At 42.2% G+C, this 16,307-nt stretch overlaps 1 protein-coding gene across 1 annotated transcript in view; it reads left to right on the forward strand.

Annotated features, from left to right (window-relative positions):
• Window positions 1-16,307, forward strand: part of PLEKHG7 (pleckstrin homology and RhoGEF domain containing G7) — a 33,467-nt gene that overhangs the window by 8,124 nt on the left and 9,036 nt on the right. Inside the window, exons 5-13 of the mRNA XM_087766742.1 lie at window positions 615-655; window positions 2,590-2,685; window positions 3,815-3,964; window positions 5,931-6,026; window positions 8,319-8,414; window positions 9,703-9,816; window positions 11,431-11,605; window positions 13,535-13,650; window positions 14,452-14,545. Coding sequence (XP_087622868.1) covers window positions 615-655; window positions 2,590-2,685; window positions 3,815-3,964; window positions 5,931-6,026; window positions 8,319-8,414; window positions 9,703-9,816; window positions 11,431-11,605; window positions 13,535-13,650; window positions 14,452-14,545 — 978 coding nt within the window. The remainder of the gene's footprint in view (window positions 1-614; window positions 656-2,589; window positions 2,686-3,814; window positions 3,965-5,930; window positions 6,027-8,318; window positions 8,415-9,702; window positions 9,817-11,430; window positions 11,606-13,534; window positions 13,651-14,451; window positions 14,546-16,307) is intronic.

A 16,307-nucleotide genomic window follows, 5' to 3' on the forward strand; every position in this document is an offset into this window, starting at 1 on the left:
ATTTAGAAAACTCTTTCAAATTTCTTGCTGAACAAACACGGGCATTCCTCACCAGTGCATCCTACATCTAGATCCCCAGCTTTCCCTGTGCCTCGCTAAGGACTATGAATTACATCCTGCACCACTGTGCCAGCCCCATGACAGATCTGAGGCTTAGGGTTTGTAGGACTGTTTATTCACAGGAGTTTTAAATACCTGCATAGCTCCAAGATATCACTAATGAGCAGACATAGCCTAATTCTTGGTTCAAAACAAAGGGTATCTTCAAGAATTGGCCTGAGGTATGATGTGTTTTCCCAAGTAAAGAATTGGCAATCACATACTGATCATCTGCAGCATGTGGGAGTGTTTAGCATCATCCAAGATCCCATCACAGATAGACATAATTCTTGCTGGGAGGAATCCAACAGGCTTAATAGGTTTTAAGTCTGGTGCACAAACTGCCTAAACACAAGTATTAAATCTGAGCCAAGTAAAGTATAGTATATCAGGCTTCACCTAAAAAAAACCCAACCAACCAAACAAACAAAAACAACAACAAAACCACACATATAAATAACAGTTTTATTTTTAGCTATTTGTTTCTTTACTGATAACACATTTGTTTTACCCAGAGTCCAAAAAGCCGAGGTGGCCATTTGCCAAAAGAGGAGTTGTGAGTATTTCACCACATTTTTTTCCTTGCACTGACCTTGCCTTCTCCCACAACTAACTCGGGTGAAAAGAGTTTCTTTACTTTATTGCCCTTGGAGAAAGGCAGCCAGCAGGTGAGCTGAACTCAGAGGTCTCAGCCCACCCTGGGACTGCCTGGACACTAATCTGCAATGAAGGTAGGGTGGCTCCAGTGCAGCCACCAGTGCTCCTGCACGTGATGCACATGAAAACACGGTCAGCGCCACTGCTCCCCATCCCCATGGGTGGTGGGAGGGGAGGTGCACTTGGCACCAGGAGGGCAGAGCGGGGTGGGCAACGTGGGAGCTCTCATTCAAGGTGTTCAGTGGTGGCAGCAGGCCCAGTGCAGCTCCCCAGTGCAAGAGAGCACGAGGTGGGTAAGTCATCTGCATCGTTGCTTTGAGCACACTGTATCCTGTATTTTCTGCATGCCAACCTAGACCTTAGTGCCGTAGGGCTCTGGAGTATCTGCCTAACTCCCACTCACATGGGAGGAATCTAGCCTTTACCTATCAAAGTAGCTTTTTAGATGCTTTCTTAGGCCTTTTCTGTCCTTGTGGGCACCCTCACATTCTCCAGCAAAAGCATACAGACCAACACACTTCAGTTAATTTCCTTGTCTAACACATTTCCTTGTCTTTTCCAGTTACAAAAATTTTCACTTACTATGGTATCTGAATTTCCTTTTTGAGTGTTGTTCATCATTCAAAAAATCATTTGCAAGTGTCTTGATAACTTTGCACCCCTAAACATGCAATTGTGAACAGTCCCTTCCTAATATTTTTTGCATTTTATCTTCTGAATCTCAACTATCAAAGAAAAGTTTGCGCAAGTGAAACCAATGCAAGTACTCAGATTCCCACTTCATTTGATAGCATTTCTATAGCATTTGAAGGAGCATGGCCTCAACCAGAGAATTTTTAAATTCAGCAAAATATTTGAAACTTGCAATAAAATGCATTTGATATTTAGCCAAAAGTGATTTCTGAGACTATTAAATGTCATAAAATATAATTTATGAAGATTCATTTGCTGATGCATGTTGTGTGTGTATATATCATTACATTATTGTTTCTGCTCCATTTCAAGCTATGTTTCAAAACTGAGTTGAGCTTAAACCCTGAATTTCAAATATTATAATGAAACACACATTTCAAAATTGGCTTGAGTTCAGTGCCTAAAGTTCAGACAATAGAAATCCATGAAGTATGAGTATACAGTTCCAGAGAGCAGATTGAAACTTAGGCAAACACCTTATAAGTCTTGCTCACAGCACTAAATTAGAGTTCATAAGTGTTGGTTAAACTTTTTACATGGCACTGTCGGCCTGAAAAAGAAAAGCCAAACCAAAAGCAATTATTTTTATTTCATGACCCCTCACACAGAAAAACTCCTCCCAGTCTTTAAGCTTTCTAAAAGCTCATTTTATAAACACTACTCTGCAGCTGACCAAAAAAGGCTTTTCAATAGGTAGCTCAAATAAAAAAATTTTAAAAAACAAAACAAACAAACAAAAAAACCCAAACACACGAGCTTTGTATACCTATGGCAGGAGGATGATTTCAACTATGAGTTTGTTGTCCCCTACAGTGCTGAAGGAAGCAAAATATTTTGTGTTCTGTATGCTGAGGGTGGCCCATTGTCTGTTGCCATACCAATGGTTTGCCCTGCCAAAGACTTCTGTGTTACATAAATAAGATCTTACACGCCCACACTTAAGCCACCTACACACCCCACCCACAGCTACAAATAAACCTGCTGTCACTGCCTCATCTCTGTGTAGGAGAGCCTGGAAATATGAGGAAATCACTCCATTAAGGGCAAGCTCCTTACAGATCAAAGCAAGGTTACTGAGCTGAGTAAACTTCTTATTGGTCTTTAAAACACTGTATGAACTGGGGTTTTGTCATTCAACAGGGTAAAGACAAACAGAAGCAAGCATCTGATCTGGAAAACTGTCTTTCAACCATTAAGATCATAGACTGCAGCGCGTACGATTTTTTCTGCTTTAAGGTATCAAAATACTCCGCATACTGTACCAAGGATACTTAAAGATGGGGATAAAAGTTTTGTGTTCTTTTCAAGTTACCATTTTTCACTACATTAATCTGGATATGAGACCTTTCTGCAAAATTAATGCATAAGCATAAGGTATATTTTTGTTGTTTGGAATGCAGGGGCAAGGGAGAAACTGTGAGTGTCGTAGGTGGTTCACAAGGGCCCTCACAACCACCTGGATTTTGCCAGGCTTCCAGACTGCCCTAGATCAAGGATGTACCACCTTCAGAAAAAGGCATCAAGACAACCCTCTCAGCAGTGCCTGCAGATCTGGGGAAAGAAATAGCAGCATCACAGAGATGCCAAATGTGGCACAGTCACCCCCACTGCTGCCCTAGGGGCGCATTCAGAAGCGGCCATGTAGAGGTCAGCGCCAACACCAAGGTTCAGGTGCAGAAATCCCACCAAAGTCTGTCTGCCAGACAAACAAGGCTCCTGGCCTCCAGGGCCCCCAGCCATAGAAACACCAAGCTTGAGCTACCAGGGTGATATTCAGATAACCCACACCGAACACCATCCCTCCTCCAAAGCAAACTTTTTGCTTCTCACAGCAGGCTGTTATATGCAGTTGCCCATAGACTTGGTTGTTGAGGACTCCTGTCAGCACCTAACTTATATGTGAACATCTGACTTTGGAGCAGGTCAGGAAGGTGATAGTGGCCACCTTAGGACTAAATAAAACAGTTTCCAAGTACCTACGAAGACCTAGTCCTTTGGTACCTTGATTTTACCATCTGGAGAATAGGAAGTTATCATCCATCCCTGCTTTCCAGTAGCAGCAGCAGCATGACAGATTAAATTCCTTAGCATTTGCAAGCTGCCGACTGTTTTTTGATACAGCATCCTACAAACATAGACTATCATATTGTATTACTTTCAATTTAGTGTGTTTATATTATAAATATTTTGGAGGAAAATGTCAGGGTTTTTAATCTTTTTAAAGGAATCTTTAAGCTTTCAGAAGAAGAATCACTAATACTGGAAGCTGGGCTCTTTACATGGGAAGTAGATCATAGATTCTTTTCATAAGGTCTGAAGCTGTTGATGCAACAGTCAGTGCTTTTCTTTCTTCTTCACTCAATAGAGTAAATCTTGGCATGAATTTATAAAGGCACAACAGACTGAGCAGAAAGATGTCGACAGCCGGTTAGAAGTGAAAAAAGAAGCAGCAGTGTGGGAACTTTTCACAAGTGAATGCACTTACTTTCTGGATCATTTGCTGGTTCTCAAGATGGTAACTTCAGATTTCATTTCTCAAAAATAATGAAACATTATTTGCCCTGCTGTCAGCATGGCAGACATAAAGCCACCGGTAACCTCCCATTGGGTGTCTATGGGGAATGACTTAAGCACTTGGTTTTTCTCCTGTCTTGCTGCTCATCCCGTTTCCACAATTCTCTTTGGTTTTTATCTTCTTGACAGCATCTCTTCTTCCGGACATCACTTTCTAGTGCTTTAAAAACACCATTTGATTACAGATCCTTCCAGTAATTTCAGCTGATGCTCCACTTTTCCTCTCACTAACTCTGAACTGAAGCCACTCTCCAGTTGACTATACTGGATATTTCTCTACCACTAGTCTGTAACATTATATTCTTCGTTTAACTTCCTACACAGCTGTGGTTAGATTATCCTGACTAGAACATGAAAACCTCAGAATTCAGCAGACCTGTAGTTCTAATATTACAAGAAAACAAGAAAACTAAAAAACAACTCCTCTCCCAAAAACTCCAAATTGCCTCCATCCTGGTGAATTTTAGGAGCTTTGCAATATGGACAAGAATACTACACACTGTTACAAGAATAGCTGCACTATTTGTTTTCATCACACATCAAAAGTTAGTGTACCCATTTAAAAGGATGGAAGCTTCCCTAAACATCTTCCTATCATTTTTCTCTTAGTCTGCAGAAACAATTTCTGTTTTATTAGTCAAAAGAAAAAGATTAGTGAAACATTTTTCATGTTGCTGAAAAGTTAGCCTAGGCAGTACAAGAAGTACTGCAAAGTAAAGGGAATAAAGAGAAGAGTGGGTTGAATTCCTCCTTGGTGGGGCAGAACAGGAGGGGAGAGGAAGGGGGACAACAGGACCAGCTACAGGTCCAAGGCAGGATGGAAGTGTCCTTCCTTCAACCCTTTCTTCTGAGAAGATAAAACAACGGGTGAATCCTGGGAAGAGTGAGGACATGCAGGTCCGTTGGTGAGCCTGATGTAGGAACCCACAGACAAGCTTTAGCCAGCCCTGTGTGACCCATGAATGGTAAACTACTCAGTCCATGCCAGCTTCCCAAACTCTTCTGCCAAAGAAAGAACCCATTGAATCTGGGTAGCCAGTTTTACAGATACCTGTTACTCTAATACTTCCCAGTACAGAAATATTCCACTGATTTTAATGAATCTCCACAGGGAACTTTAAGACTACCGTAAATCCCCTTTAAGCTCTCAGATCAACTGTTCATGGCAACTGAAAAATTACACAAGGCTAAGCAAACACTCTCACTAGCTCTTCAGTCTTGGCACCTAGGTGATGGATTTTTTCATTAATACTTTTCATACATATAACACAAAATTCTACTTGGTAATCTACATTTTATAAGCCTTTTTCAGATTTAGGTCATATTGAGTACAGCTCCAAGATCACCATCAAAGCTTAAATAATATAAAATCTTAAACGGCCAATAAATAAACATGCAGTTTTCACTCAATATGGGTTAATAAAACAATCCAAAGAGATACAAAACCTTTATGAGCCCTCTACTATTCCAACAACTTTTTTTTTTCCCCATAATAACTCTATAAACAACTTATATAGCAGCAGATGCATGGGGCAGGAAGGAAAGCATTTAGAAAGGTCATAGAAATCTATAACTATGACTCTGATGTTATTAATTCCTTCACACAGATCTGCAGGGGGGTCAGTTGCCCCTCTTCTGCCAGAGAGCACAGCAGGGACATAGCTGCCTCCGTGGCAGCCACAGAGACATCCCACAGACATCACTCATACCCTCCTCTTTGCACAAAGCTCAATATTTAGCCTTCAGGCAGGTCAAGAAAAGTTTCTCAGAGTGTTGTCTTCTGCCCTCCCCCAATCAAATGATCATTTCATGAGAATTACAGTGCAAACATGTTCTTTTCAGGGGAAAAAGAATAATATTGAATTGTCACAGATAGTAAATAACATGGATTTGTTTTGTTTTTAAAGATATTCATGAACACTCTAAAATACCTCAAGAGTAACAAATTTCTCTTGGATGTGGATTTGTGGAGACTTTTCTCAAACTTAGAGGAGTTAAACAAGGTGAGTAAAATAGAAAAGTCTTACTGAGATCAGAAATCAACCAGCCCAATAAAAACAGATAGGAAACCATCCATAAAGCTTCTATTCAGATTCAATGCTCACATTTGGAACTTAGTTCAAATAATTAGTCTTTCCTTCATTTCTATTTGGTGTATCAGTGGGGGTCAAATTTCACCAGTGCAAATTATTCTCATATGCCTCCAGAAAAAGATAAACAGGCATTTGACCACAGAGGAGAGCTCATTTGGCAGTTGTTTCTGAAGTAAACACAAGTTTCAGGCTAATTCTCACAAGCAGCATCCTTTTAAAAGGATATGTGAAGATAAACTCCAACTGCACAATCCTCACAGCAAAACAGGAAGAATAGCAAAATAACTACAATAACAACTTTCCTTTCGCAAACAGATGAGCACAAAGGCTTTGTTATCTATTATACCACTCCTGTAGAGCAAGTTAAAACAAAATGATGACCACCCCTCTCCAGCTGGGTTTTCCCTTGGTGTGGGTGGAAGGATATCTCCCACACAGACTGAATGCTCTGTGTTTATGTACTACTTACCCTCCAGCTTCCAGGAGGAGGGAGACCACAAGGCCTGGCTGTGATGTGCTCCAGCTCTTTGCTACTTGTGGCCAGTGGCTGGGAGACCATTTTCAGAGCCTGAAAATTAAAGGAACCCATAAGTCCAAAACAGCTTCTACATAACTTTAGAAGCAGAACAGATTTTTTTTTTTTTTTTTTAGCTTGAGAGCTCTTTTACAGGATACCTCACCATTAGTAGCAAAGTAAATTTTGGAATGGGCTCTTCAGTTGCATAAGTTGAATAATTGCTCACAAGCCCTAAACCAGTTGCTTACTTCAAGTTCTTTCCCTTATTGCAATTCCCTTTCCTTAACAGTTAACATCTCCCTTTTTAGCCAAAACAAGAAAAGCAGGAAAGCTTTTCAGAGTAGGGACAATTAGCCAGAGTTCAAACACATGAGCAAGTCACCTCTGCCCAGTGACTGACCACACACCAGGTGAGCTGCTGTGAGAGACCACCTGAGCAGGTTTGGAGATACAAGGAAAGAGATTTTTAGCTGATGTGTTTCACCTTGTGCTTTTTGTGGCCTAAGACCATATATGCAGCCAACTACGAGAGTTCAGTTGATGTGTGGTTGCTGATTCCTTTGTTCTTGTTCAAAGAAGGGAGTGGGGTATATTGCTGTGTGCTATTTAACAAGCACAAAAGCTTTGAGCTTGGCTGGAGCTTGGTCATGTCTTGAGAGAATTATCTTTAATATGTTTTGTATTTTGTTTTCTAATTTTGATGTCCTTATGAATGAGGATGATAAATGATTATCTATTATGCATACTTGTATATAAAATAGTGATCAAATGTAGGAGAAAGCAGCTGCTCTCAGTGCCTTTTATGCCTTTTTTTCATGCATTTTACAGCATGTATTTCTTCTTGACAGCAGGCTGAATCCATGAAAAAATGCATGCTGTAAAAGGTGTAAAATGCACCCTTGTCAAAATGAAAGAATAAGTATCGTCCTATAAGCAACCCTGCCCCCATGAATACATGAAACAAAGCAGTGTGTGTAGCTACAACAGCAGTTCATAGCAGTATCGCAGAGGATGATGTTCCCATCTGGCCTAAAATTGGGCCTAAAGCTGAGCCTGGGAATGAATTTGTGAGCAAATAGTGTGTTCAGGAGGCAAGTGTGGGCTTAGGAGCAGGCTTTCACCCACATCGGACTGACAGTGTGAGCACCCTTGAAGCCAGTGCAAACATATAAAGTTAACTTATGGGGAATATGTGACTTTTTATAGCATTTTATAGAAATTTCCCTCATCTTCAATAGCATGAAACAAACTTAAGCTATGAAAGATGGTATCTTCTTCAAATGACCATGAAGACTTCCTTAATTGTCACAGCTGTCATACACAATCAGTGTTTTCCAGTAGATACCATTCATCTATTGTAATTTTTCATATCAATTCATATTAAATACAGCTGCTACCCTAAAATAAGTTTAAATGGAATAACTAATCTTGTTTCAAAGCTTTTGTCATATGGCATTATCATGACATAAGTGGGTATTTGTATAGATTTGTTTTAGCTTCTGACTAATTAACGCATTCCAGGTGTAATTCTGAAGCTAATTCTGGCAATGTCAGGGAGATAAGTATAGGTACCCCATTAGGCTTGGAACCTTCGAAGAGACGAGGGATGGGAAATAAAATTGTTTTAAACTTAACTTCAGAAGATCACTGAGGCTAATTTTTCTTTTTTTTCCCCCCTGACTTAGATAAGTCTCAGTTTTCTGAAAACTTTTTTTGAAACTGTGAAGGAGCATATCAGCAAGTCAGACTCTCCTATGGATTTCAGCTCCATACTCAGAAAGGTAACATAATTAGAAATATTCTTGCTTAATATCAGTAGGTCCTTGCAGCAAAACGTTTATCATAACACACAGGTGCTTTAGAGCAATCAAGTCAGTCAAGGACATGCCATCTGTCACAGGCAGTTTGGTCTCAGCCTCAAGCACCTCCTGTCAGTAGGATGTTTTTGTTTTTCTTCATTGGCACATTTGAGGTGGTCATGCAAAGATGCTCTGTATGTGGCACAAAGTGTGGAAAGATTTTCCCTTCCTGGAGAACAGTAGCCCAGACCTTGAGGAGACTTTGCCACTGGCAGAGGCGAGCTTCTCACTCTATGGAAGATGTTTCCCAAAGACCAGACCCCAGCCCCATCGCTGGATGTTCCCTGCCTCCTTCCATTCCATCACATAGATCCTTCCTTTACTCCATGACCAGACCCACAAGTGTCTTTAAGTGCTTAATTAAGAGCTCAGTGGAACTGAAATACCTCTTGCACTTTGGCCTGTGTCTGTTAAGCAAGAGAGAGGCATAGACACAGCTGTTCTGCTGCTGCCAAGTGCTGCCCTGCAACCCTTTCAGGCAGTCTGCATGGGAAACAAGGCAGTTGTCCAAAAAACAGTCTCCAGCACAACTTCCCAAAGACTGAAAAGTTGGAAAAATTAATACAGACAGAAAATCAATTCATGGACCTGAACTTTCCCTAGCAGTAGAGGCTGTTAGAAAACTTCTGACAAAATACTAAAACAGACCCTACCTCAGGGTTAGGGTTTTAAAAAGGGAAAGGGAGGCTAGAGCTTGGCTTTTCACCCCCATTACCTCTGACTTCAGGTGTTCTTATCGATAATGTTTGTGTGAGACAGACAAAATCCCAGACAAAACTGAGTTTTATCACGGGCGGCATTCAACATTTCTAAGAGCTATCTAACACGCTCGGATATAACGTGACATGCTATATGAGGCCACATAAAGCTGTTGCATAGATAGTGGGTTTTATCTTCAGCTTCTACATGAACTTCACATCATTTATTTCTAACGAGAACAAAGTCTAAGAACGTTTCACACCTCTGCAGAGCTGTTAGAACTGTGCTCCCATGCATTGCTTGAGCACTGTTGTGGTTTTTTTACTACTTTACCACTTTTACTACTTTTTAACTTGCCCTTTGCTTTTTTAACTCCCCCTTTTCCTCTTCCCCTGTTTTCCTTGGTGTGAGGAAATCTCAGGTAAAATGCACGTTACAGAACCAAAACTGTTGTTCCTCCCTTTGTCATGACATTTTTCTTTCTCGATAAGTTTCCAAGTCTTTTCTGCAGTTTTTCCAGGGTGACCTCTGCCAGACACACCAGATTTATTGCCTTAATTATACCTCTGCTGTCTTCTACTTGGAAAACCTGAGACAGAGGGAAGATTTTGGCATCTACCTGAAAGTAAAGTGATGGTTTTGTTGTTGTTGTTGTCTTCAGCCTTCCTGCCTTATGACAAGATTTTAACAGCAGACTAGGAAAGTTTATTGGAAGCAAAACTGTGTATTTTACATAGCATTTTACACAGATTTTTTTAACTGCAGAGGGTATCATATATATGAAGTCACGCTTCTGAGTGCATGTTTCCCTGCACATATGAAAGTCCATACTTGTAATTTAGAACAGGCAAGAGGGGGAAGCCAAAAGGGAACAACTGGCTGCATTTTTGCAGGCAGAAAATATGTACTGCCAGCCTCTATCATTCAGATGTCTCGCACATAATCTCTTGACTTGGTGACTTCCACCTTAACAGAGTGAAATGGTTACAGAAAAAAAGAAAAAAAATCAAGGCACATTGTAAAATCTCTCTCAAGTGTTTTACTTTGTTACATGTCCTGCATATCAGCTTGGTTTAGATGTTGGGTGGGACCACAGCATGTAGGGTATTATGTGCTTTAGCAGACGACAGGGCTCACATTCCCTGAGTACAAAACAGCCCCCAGCCTCTGTGCTATGCCACATCAGCAGTGACATACACAAACCTCAAAACTGGAGAAGCGTATGATGGCTTCCTTCTGCTCAAGGAAAGGGGTATATGATACAAGCCAAACCAAGGGGAATAGGAATCTAGCAGCATGTCAGTGCTTTCATGTGTCTTGGGAGCCTGTGGTGAGAGAGCGGGGTGGGTTTTGGCTGAGCCCTGGCAAGAAAGCCGGGCTGCTTTCCTTGCTCATGGGTATTTGCTGAGCCATGTGCCCGCAGGGAGGAAGCAATGTCCTGGATAGAACAGCAAGCAACCCCTCTGCAATGCCAGTGTTTTAGCTCCTCTGGCAGGTTTTGCATAAAGCAAATGTAAAACTTGGTATCAAAACACTACCAGTAAGTAAGCATTTACCTCCTTCTAAGCCTGGAAAGAGCAATCAGTGATGTCTTTGTAAAGTTACAGCCCTAGAGCAGGTTCTGTCTTCGCCAGCTCCGCATCTGCCTGAAGCAATAACTCCAGCCAGTGCAGCGGTGGGGCTCCCGGAGAGAGGGCTCCGCTCTTTCTGACTTATCATTAGCAGACCAGTGTGTCCTGTAAGACTTAAGATTGATCTTCAACATTACAGGCTTAGAAAAAGAAACCTGAAGAAGTGGGCTTTTCTCACAGGCAGCCCAAAACTGGGAGGACACCTTTCTCACAGGCAGTCAAACTCTGTGGCTTTTAGGGCCTGGGAGTTTCATATCGCTTGCGCCCTGACAAGGATTTCATACACTCATGCCTAGGAAAAAGTTCCCTAGTGGGTAGTAGCAGGTGACCCTAAAACATAAGGTGGCCCTCAAACATAACTGAGGTTTTCCTGATGAAATTAAAATGGCAGATAAGTAAGAGCACTGCTTGATCTGCTAGCACGGCCACAGCATCTGAAATGGGAAGCAGCAATGCAGAAAGTGAATCTGGAGGAGCAAAAATCATAAAGTTGATCTTTAATCAGTCCCTATCTCATCACAGTCAGCTGATGATGCAGAAAACTGTTTGCTACCTTCCTGCCAGGGAGCAAGGTGAGGCTTAAGGCAGGTTTTCCTTGTCTTCAGCAGTGGTGTGAACAAAATGAACAGTGCAAAAGGCTGCATCTGCCAGAGCTGCTGGTTGCTCCTTTGCATCGACTGACGCGTTATCCCCTCCTCCTTAACAACATCTGGAAGAGGAGCACTGATGAGACAGAGAAAGGCTTTATCTGGTCACTCAAAGAGAAGGTGGAAAAGTCCATACGTAAGTAGCTAAGGTTAAAAGTGTCCAATTAACAATTAGCAAGTTATGTGGCTTTTTTGTGCGTGTCCTTTGATTGTGAATGGGTCCAGTCTCCCTGCAGAGATGCAATGAGAATGTGCATGCCTTTCTACAATCCTGAGCCCTTCCTCATTCTGTAGGAAATGATTGGTGCCACCCCTGTGCTGTCAAAGCCTCTCTGAGCAAGGTCACAGGACTTCCAAATCAGTGAGTCACTTGTATTTGCTCAGAATCATCTGCAGTGACATGCAAACAATTAAAAGCAGATCACAAATTGGAACAAATCAAGAAAGATCTCAAACAAAAAAGTCTTTGAGTTGGATTTATGTCTAGGGAGGATTTGTTGGGGCTAATCCCTAATAGGATAAAATTGCACTCACAAGGGGAATATTATGTCAGTGACCTTTCACTAAATGACAGGGTCCTACCACATAAAGTAGCTGAAGAGCTATGTCAGCTACAGATTTTCTCTAGCTATTGTGGAAAAAGAAGGGATTGGCCCAGGAATTTTTTTTCCCCCTGCATTTTAAGTAAATAATTTATTAATTCCAAATAATTAATTAATTCAGTCTTGTTCAGGAAGCTACAAATGCATCTCTAAGCGTCTTATGGTTTATTCCCCAAAAGCCTCAGGCAGTCCCCACTGAAATCAAAGACAAGACAGTGCATCAGCAAAACACTTAGCCTGCCAGTCTTGGCAGGGGGAGAGGTGCCAGGCAGCGCTTCATCCTCACCAGCAGCACACCAGGCCTTGAGCCGCCCAGCATGGTGGCTCGCTCTCTGCCACCATCCTTCTCCCCGTCCTGGAGGCTGAAGGCTCCAACATCTCCTTGGGAGATGAGCCAGAGAGAGAGTTTGTCTTCTAGAGAGAGATACATCTGGGGCTCCTTCTTCTTGGGTAAATACTCCAATGACAGAATTACCACCTAAAAGAAAGGCTCGGGTTCTTCCTCTTCTTGCCAAATCTTATGAGGAGTCTAGCCTAATGGCCACACAAGGAGCACACTTTTCGGCACAGAACGCATCCCATAGGAAAATCAGATGGTTTTGTCACTAGCCTGGGGACTTCTGCTGGGAGGACAGTAGTTTTAGGGGTGGCCCCAAAAGACCATGGGATATCTAGGGAGTATTACTGGCAAAGAAATAGGTCCTTCCAGAGTTTAGGTACCTCTAGGCCAAGGAAACCAAAGACAGAGGGGTGACCCCTCTTTATTCACAGACACCTGACAAAGATCTGCCTTCATTTTTTGATCAGTGAATCAGTGACATAAGGAACAGTTGCAGTCCCAGCATTCCCCTTTGGGTGTATACGTGTGTGTGTATATCTGAAACCATTATTTGCAACATCACTCAAGACAAAAACTTGGAATTTAAGTTGCAGGTCCATTAAAGTTTTCCCCATACTGGCCCTGAATCAGCAAAGACTTAGTCCCCATTTTTCACATTCTGAAGCACCCTCATCTCACTTAAATACTTCAGTCACTTCTGGCACCACTTCCCCTGAAATGAATTCTCATTAATTTCAACAATCCTTTGATCAAGCTGTATATAATGAAAATTATTTTTCTCTCACTACCCCAGACAATTTAGAAATGCAGGATTTTTTTTAAAGAACTTTTCAACATTACAGTTTGAGTTTTATATGATTCCCCCTGCTCCGCAGTCAGATTAGTAAACACAACCTTTTCATTTAGCAGTGAATTTAAGCATGTTTGAATGCATGGTTTGAAATTCTGGCTCTGCTGACCTAAGAAGAGTTTAGACATTTTTTACAATGAGGCCAAGGTTTCATCTGGGGCTTCACATGTGAGGTGCTTTGGCTTCCACTAGAGAACATCAGTATTCAACATCTTCTAGAAACAGGACTGGTTTTGCCAGCCTTGGCAGTAACTGATGTTTCACTTATTTCAGGGGATTTGGAAGGTAAAGTCAAGTGGTTGGACAACTTTCAGAAGTTCCGGCAGCTGCAAGAGGTCATAATTTGGCCTCAGGTCTGGGATCGTGACAAGAGATTCTTTGTCCCAGAGGTAAGCAGTTTTTTAAAGTTATTTTTCCTTGAGGAAGGTTTAGTTTCCTGTCTATCTTCATAGCATCATCTAAAGTTGGCTGGTTGTCTATGTTCTAGTTACTGGGGATGGCTCTGCTCTAACAGGAGCAGCTGCAGCTGAGCACTGCAAACACTGCAGCTGAACATGCAGGCTGTGTACTGTGCCTTGGACGGCAGCACGGGTTGCTCTCAGCTAGCATCCAAGAGAGTACGATCGTATGATCCAGGAGGACTTCCCAGTGTTTGCTTTTACGGGGCAGAATGAAATAGGATAGATTTAAGTATTACTACCTTTTTATAAGGATACGAAGTAGAAATCGTTTGCCTCTTTCACTCCTCAGGCTGAGCCACAGAAATTTCTATATACATTTAAATAGCATTACAAAAGAAATCCCGAGCATACCGGGGAACACGTGCACCTTTCTGCTGTGGTTACCCCCTTACCCATACAGACAGGCTTTAAGCAGCATTATGGTAACATCATCAAGTGGGTCTCACCTCAAAGATTATGTCTGCTCACATGCAGGCTGCAAAAACCGTTAAACTCACTCCGGAAAAAGAAAAACCCAGCTTAACATTTCAAAAGCATAAACACATTTAAGCAATAGCACTGCTGAAGAAACACAGCCATGCTCGGTTATTAGCTGTGTGATGTATTTAGCCTGAGATAAGAGCACACATGTGCTCAGTTTGTTTAACTGCTGGTTGCCTCTCAGTTCATCATCAGATATGCAAGATTCCCCATTCTCTCTCTCTCTTTCTCTTTTTTTGGGGGGTCAAGTGTTTGAAGCAAAGCTTAAGAGAAAACAGCAGTGAAAACGTTTTGTCTTCAGCGAACAGACTTCTCCTTCATGAAGGGAGGCTAACACTAGCAGGTAACATCCCTAAATGTTCTGCTATCGGGAGTTAGCTTAACAGAATCATATTTTGTTATGGCAGGTCCAGAATGAACCTCTGCAACAGTATTTGGGCAGGTGTGGGAAAGAAAAAGCAAATGTACAATTTGTCAGAGAGAGACTGAGAAGCAGCCAAAGTGCCAAAAGGATGAGTAATCTGCATGATTGTTTATTGTCACATCTGGATATTCAGTCTGCCAGGTGCTGAAGAAATCAGCTTGACTAGCCAATACCTGCCACTCAAAGGGAGCATTTTACTGTCACGTTCAAAAATGTGGCAATAGGAAGTTTAGACTGTCCTATACAAGGTGCCCCACGTGCCCGGGGACTGATGTCAACATACCTCACCTCTCTGGCACCATATCCACTGTGTGTTTCATTGAAAATTACTGAAAAGTCCAGAGGTTTTTCCTATTTTTATTTCATACTTCATGTCTGCTGTTTTGATGGATACCTTGGAGCAAGAAGGTGTTATCCTGCCAGGTGGCTTCCCTTTTATGAACAGAGCACTCATACAACATGCCATTAACTCCTCAGGTAGCACAGTGGTCCCACGCAAGCATGTTGATTTCTACAACGCTGCTCGCAGCTGTCTGTCACCCTGGCAGAGCGAGACTCACGTCTCCAGACACACAGACACCATTTTGCAGCAGAGCACAGGTTGCTTGCTGGGGAGCTGCTGCAGCACCTCTGCCTGCACAGGAGAGGAGGATTTCGTCCTTGCACGAGCAGGAAGCAGAGCCTGGGCAGTTTGGAGAAGACCAGCATCTGAAAGGATGCTGGAAGCTGTGTGCCACTGTGGCTGCGGGGCTGTAACAACGGTTTGACAGAAATGAGCACAGCCTGTGTCTTACATTTCCTTCACTATCTTTTCAGGAGAAGAGGTGAAGAGCATAAGCATGCAACCCTTTCTGTCTCCCATCACCGTTATTACTGTTATAAAGGGAGCAGCAAAAGGGACACAGTCCATTTTTCAGTGTTTTTGTTTTCCTTCCCACGTGAGATTTAGAGTAGCAGAAAAGGCAGCACAGCATCAGGGACATGGAGAGCAGAAGAAAAGGTTGCTGCTGATGTTTAGGGGGTGGCGGGCAGATAAGAAAGCAAGCCACTGAGTCCTCTCCTGCCAAAGCTTCCCTCTGCACTCATTGCTCTCTTGATGAGACGTGAGCCCCCAGTGCAGGAGGTAAGGGTGGCCATCGGGTGGCCGCATTCCTTTCTGCAATACGTAATTAGAAAATGGAGAAGGAGGTATGAGCATAACTCTTACCCACCAAGAGAGCCAGCTGCCTGCAATCTACAATATAAAAGTGCCTGGCATTAGGCCACTTGTCTGAATGAAATATCTTTCAAGACAAAAATGAAATCACAAGCCAAATATAATGCCGCACAACAGAAAGAAGCATGTCCTAAAGTCACCGCTCTGATCAGACTCACACAAATTTGGTGTTAAGGTGAACTGCGTTTGTTTGAATGAAACTGAGATCACCAAGACCACAGGTGCACGATTTTTTGTAATCCTGTAACTGAGAATAGGAGCAGCTGGGAGAAGTGGGTTTGTTCAGATGTAGGAAGGGAAGGCTCAGGGAAGACATTACTGTTGTCTTCAACTGCCTAATGGCTGGTTTAAGGCAGATGGAGAAATATTTTGAAGCATTCCCACAGACATTTGTTGTTATGTTCCTCACATGTTATGTTCCATCACGTGACCTCTAAGTTAGGAAGAAAAGATAAGCCAACACTA

The sequence above is a fragment of the Nipponia nippon genome, unplaced genomic scaffold (assembly GCF_047370975.1).
Source record: "Nipponia nippon isolate SJK-2023a ecotype South Korea unplaced genomic scaffold, ASM4737097v1 scaffold_3, whole genome shotgun sequence".
In the NCBI taxonomy this organism is placed as follows: Eukaryota; Metazoa; Chordata; class Aves; order Pelecaniformes; family Threskiornithidae; genus Nipponia; species Nipponia nippon.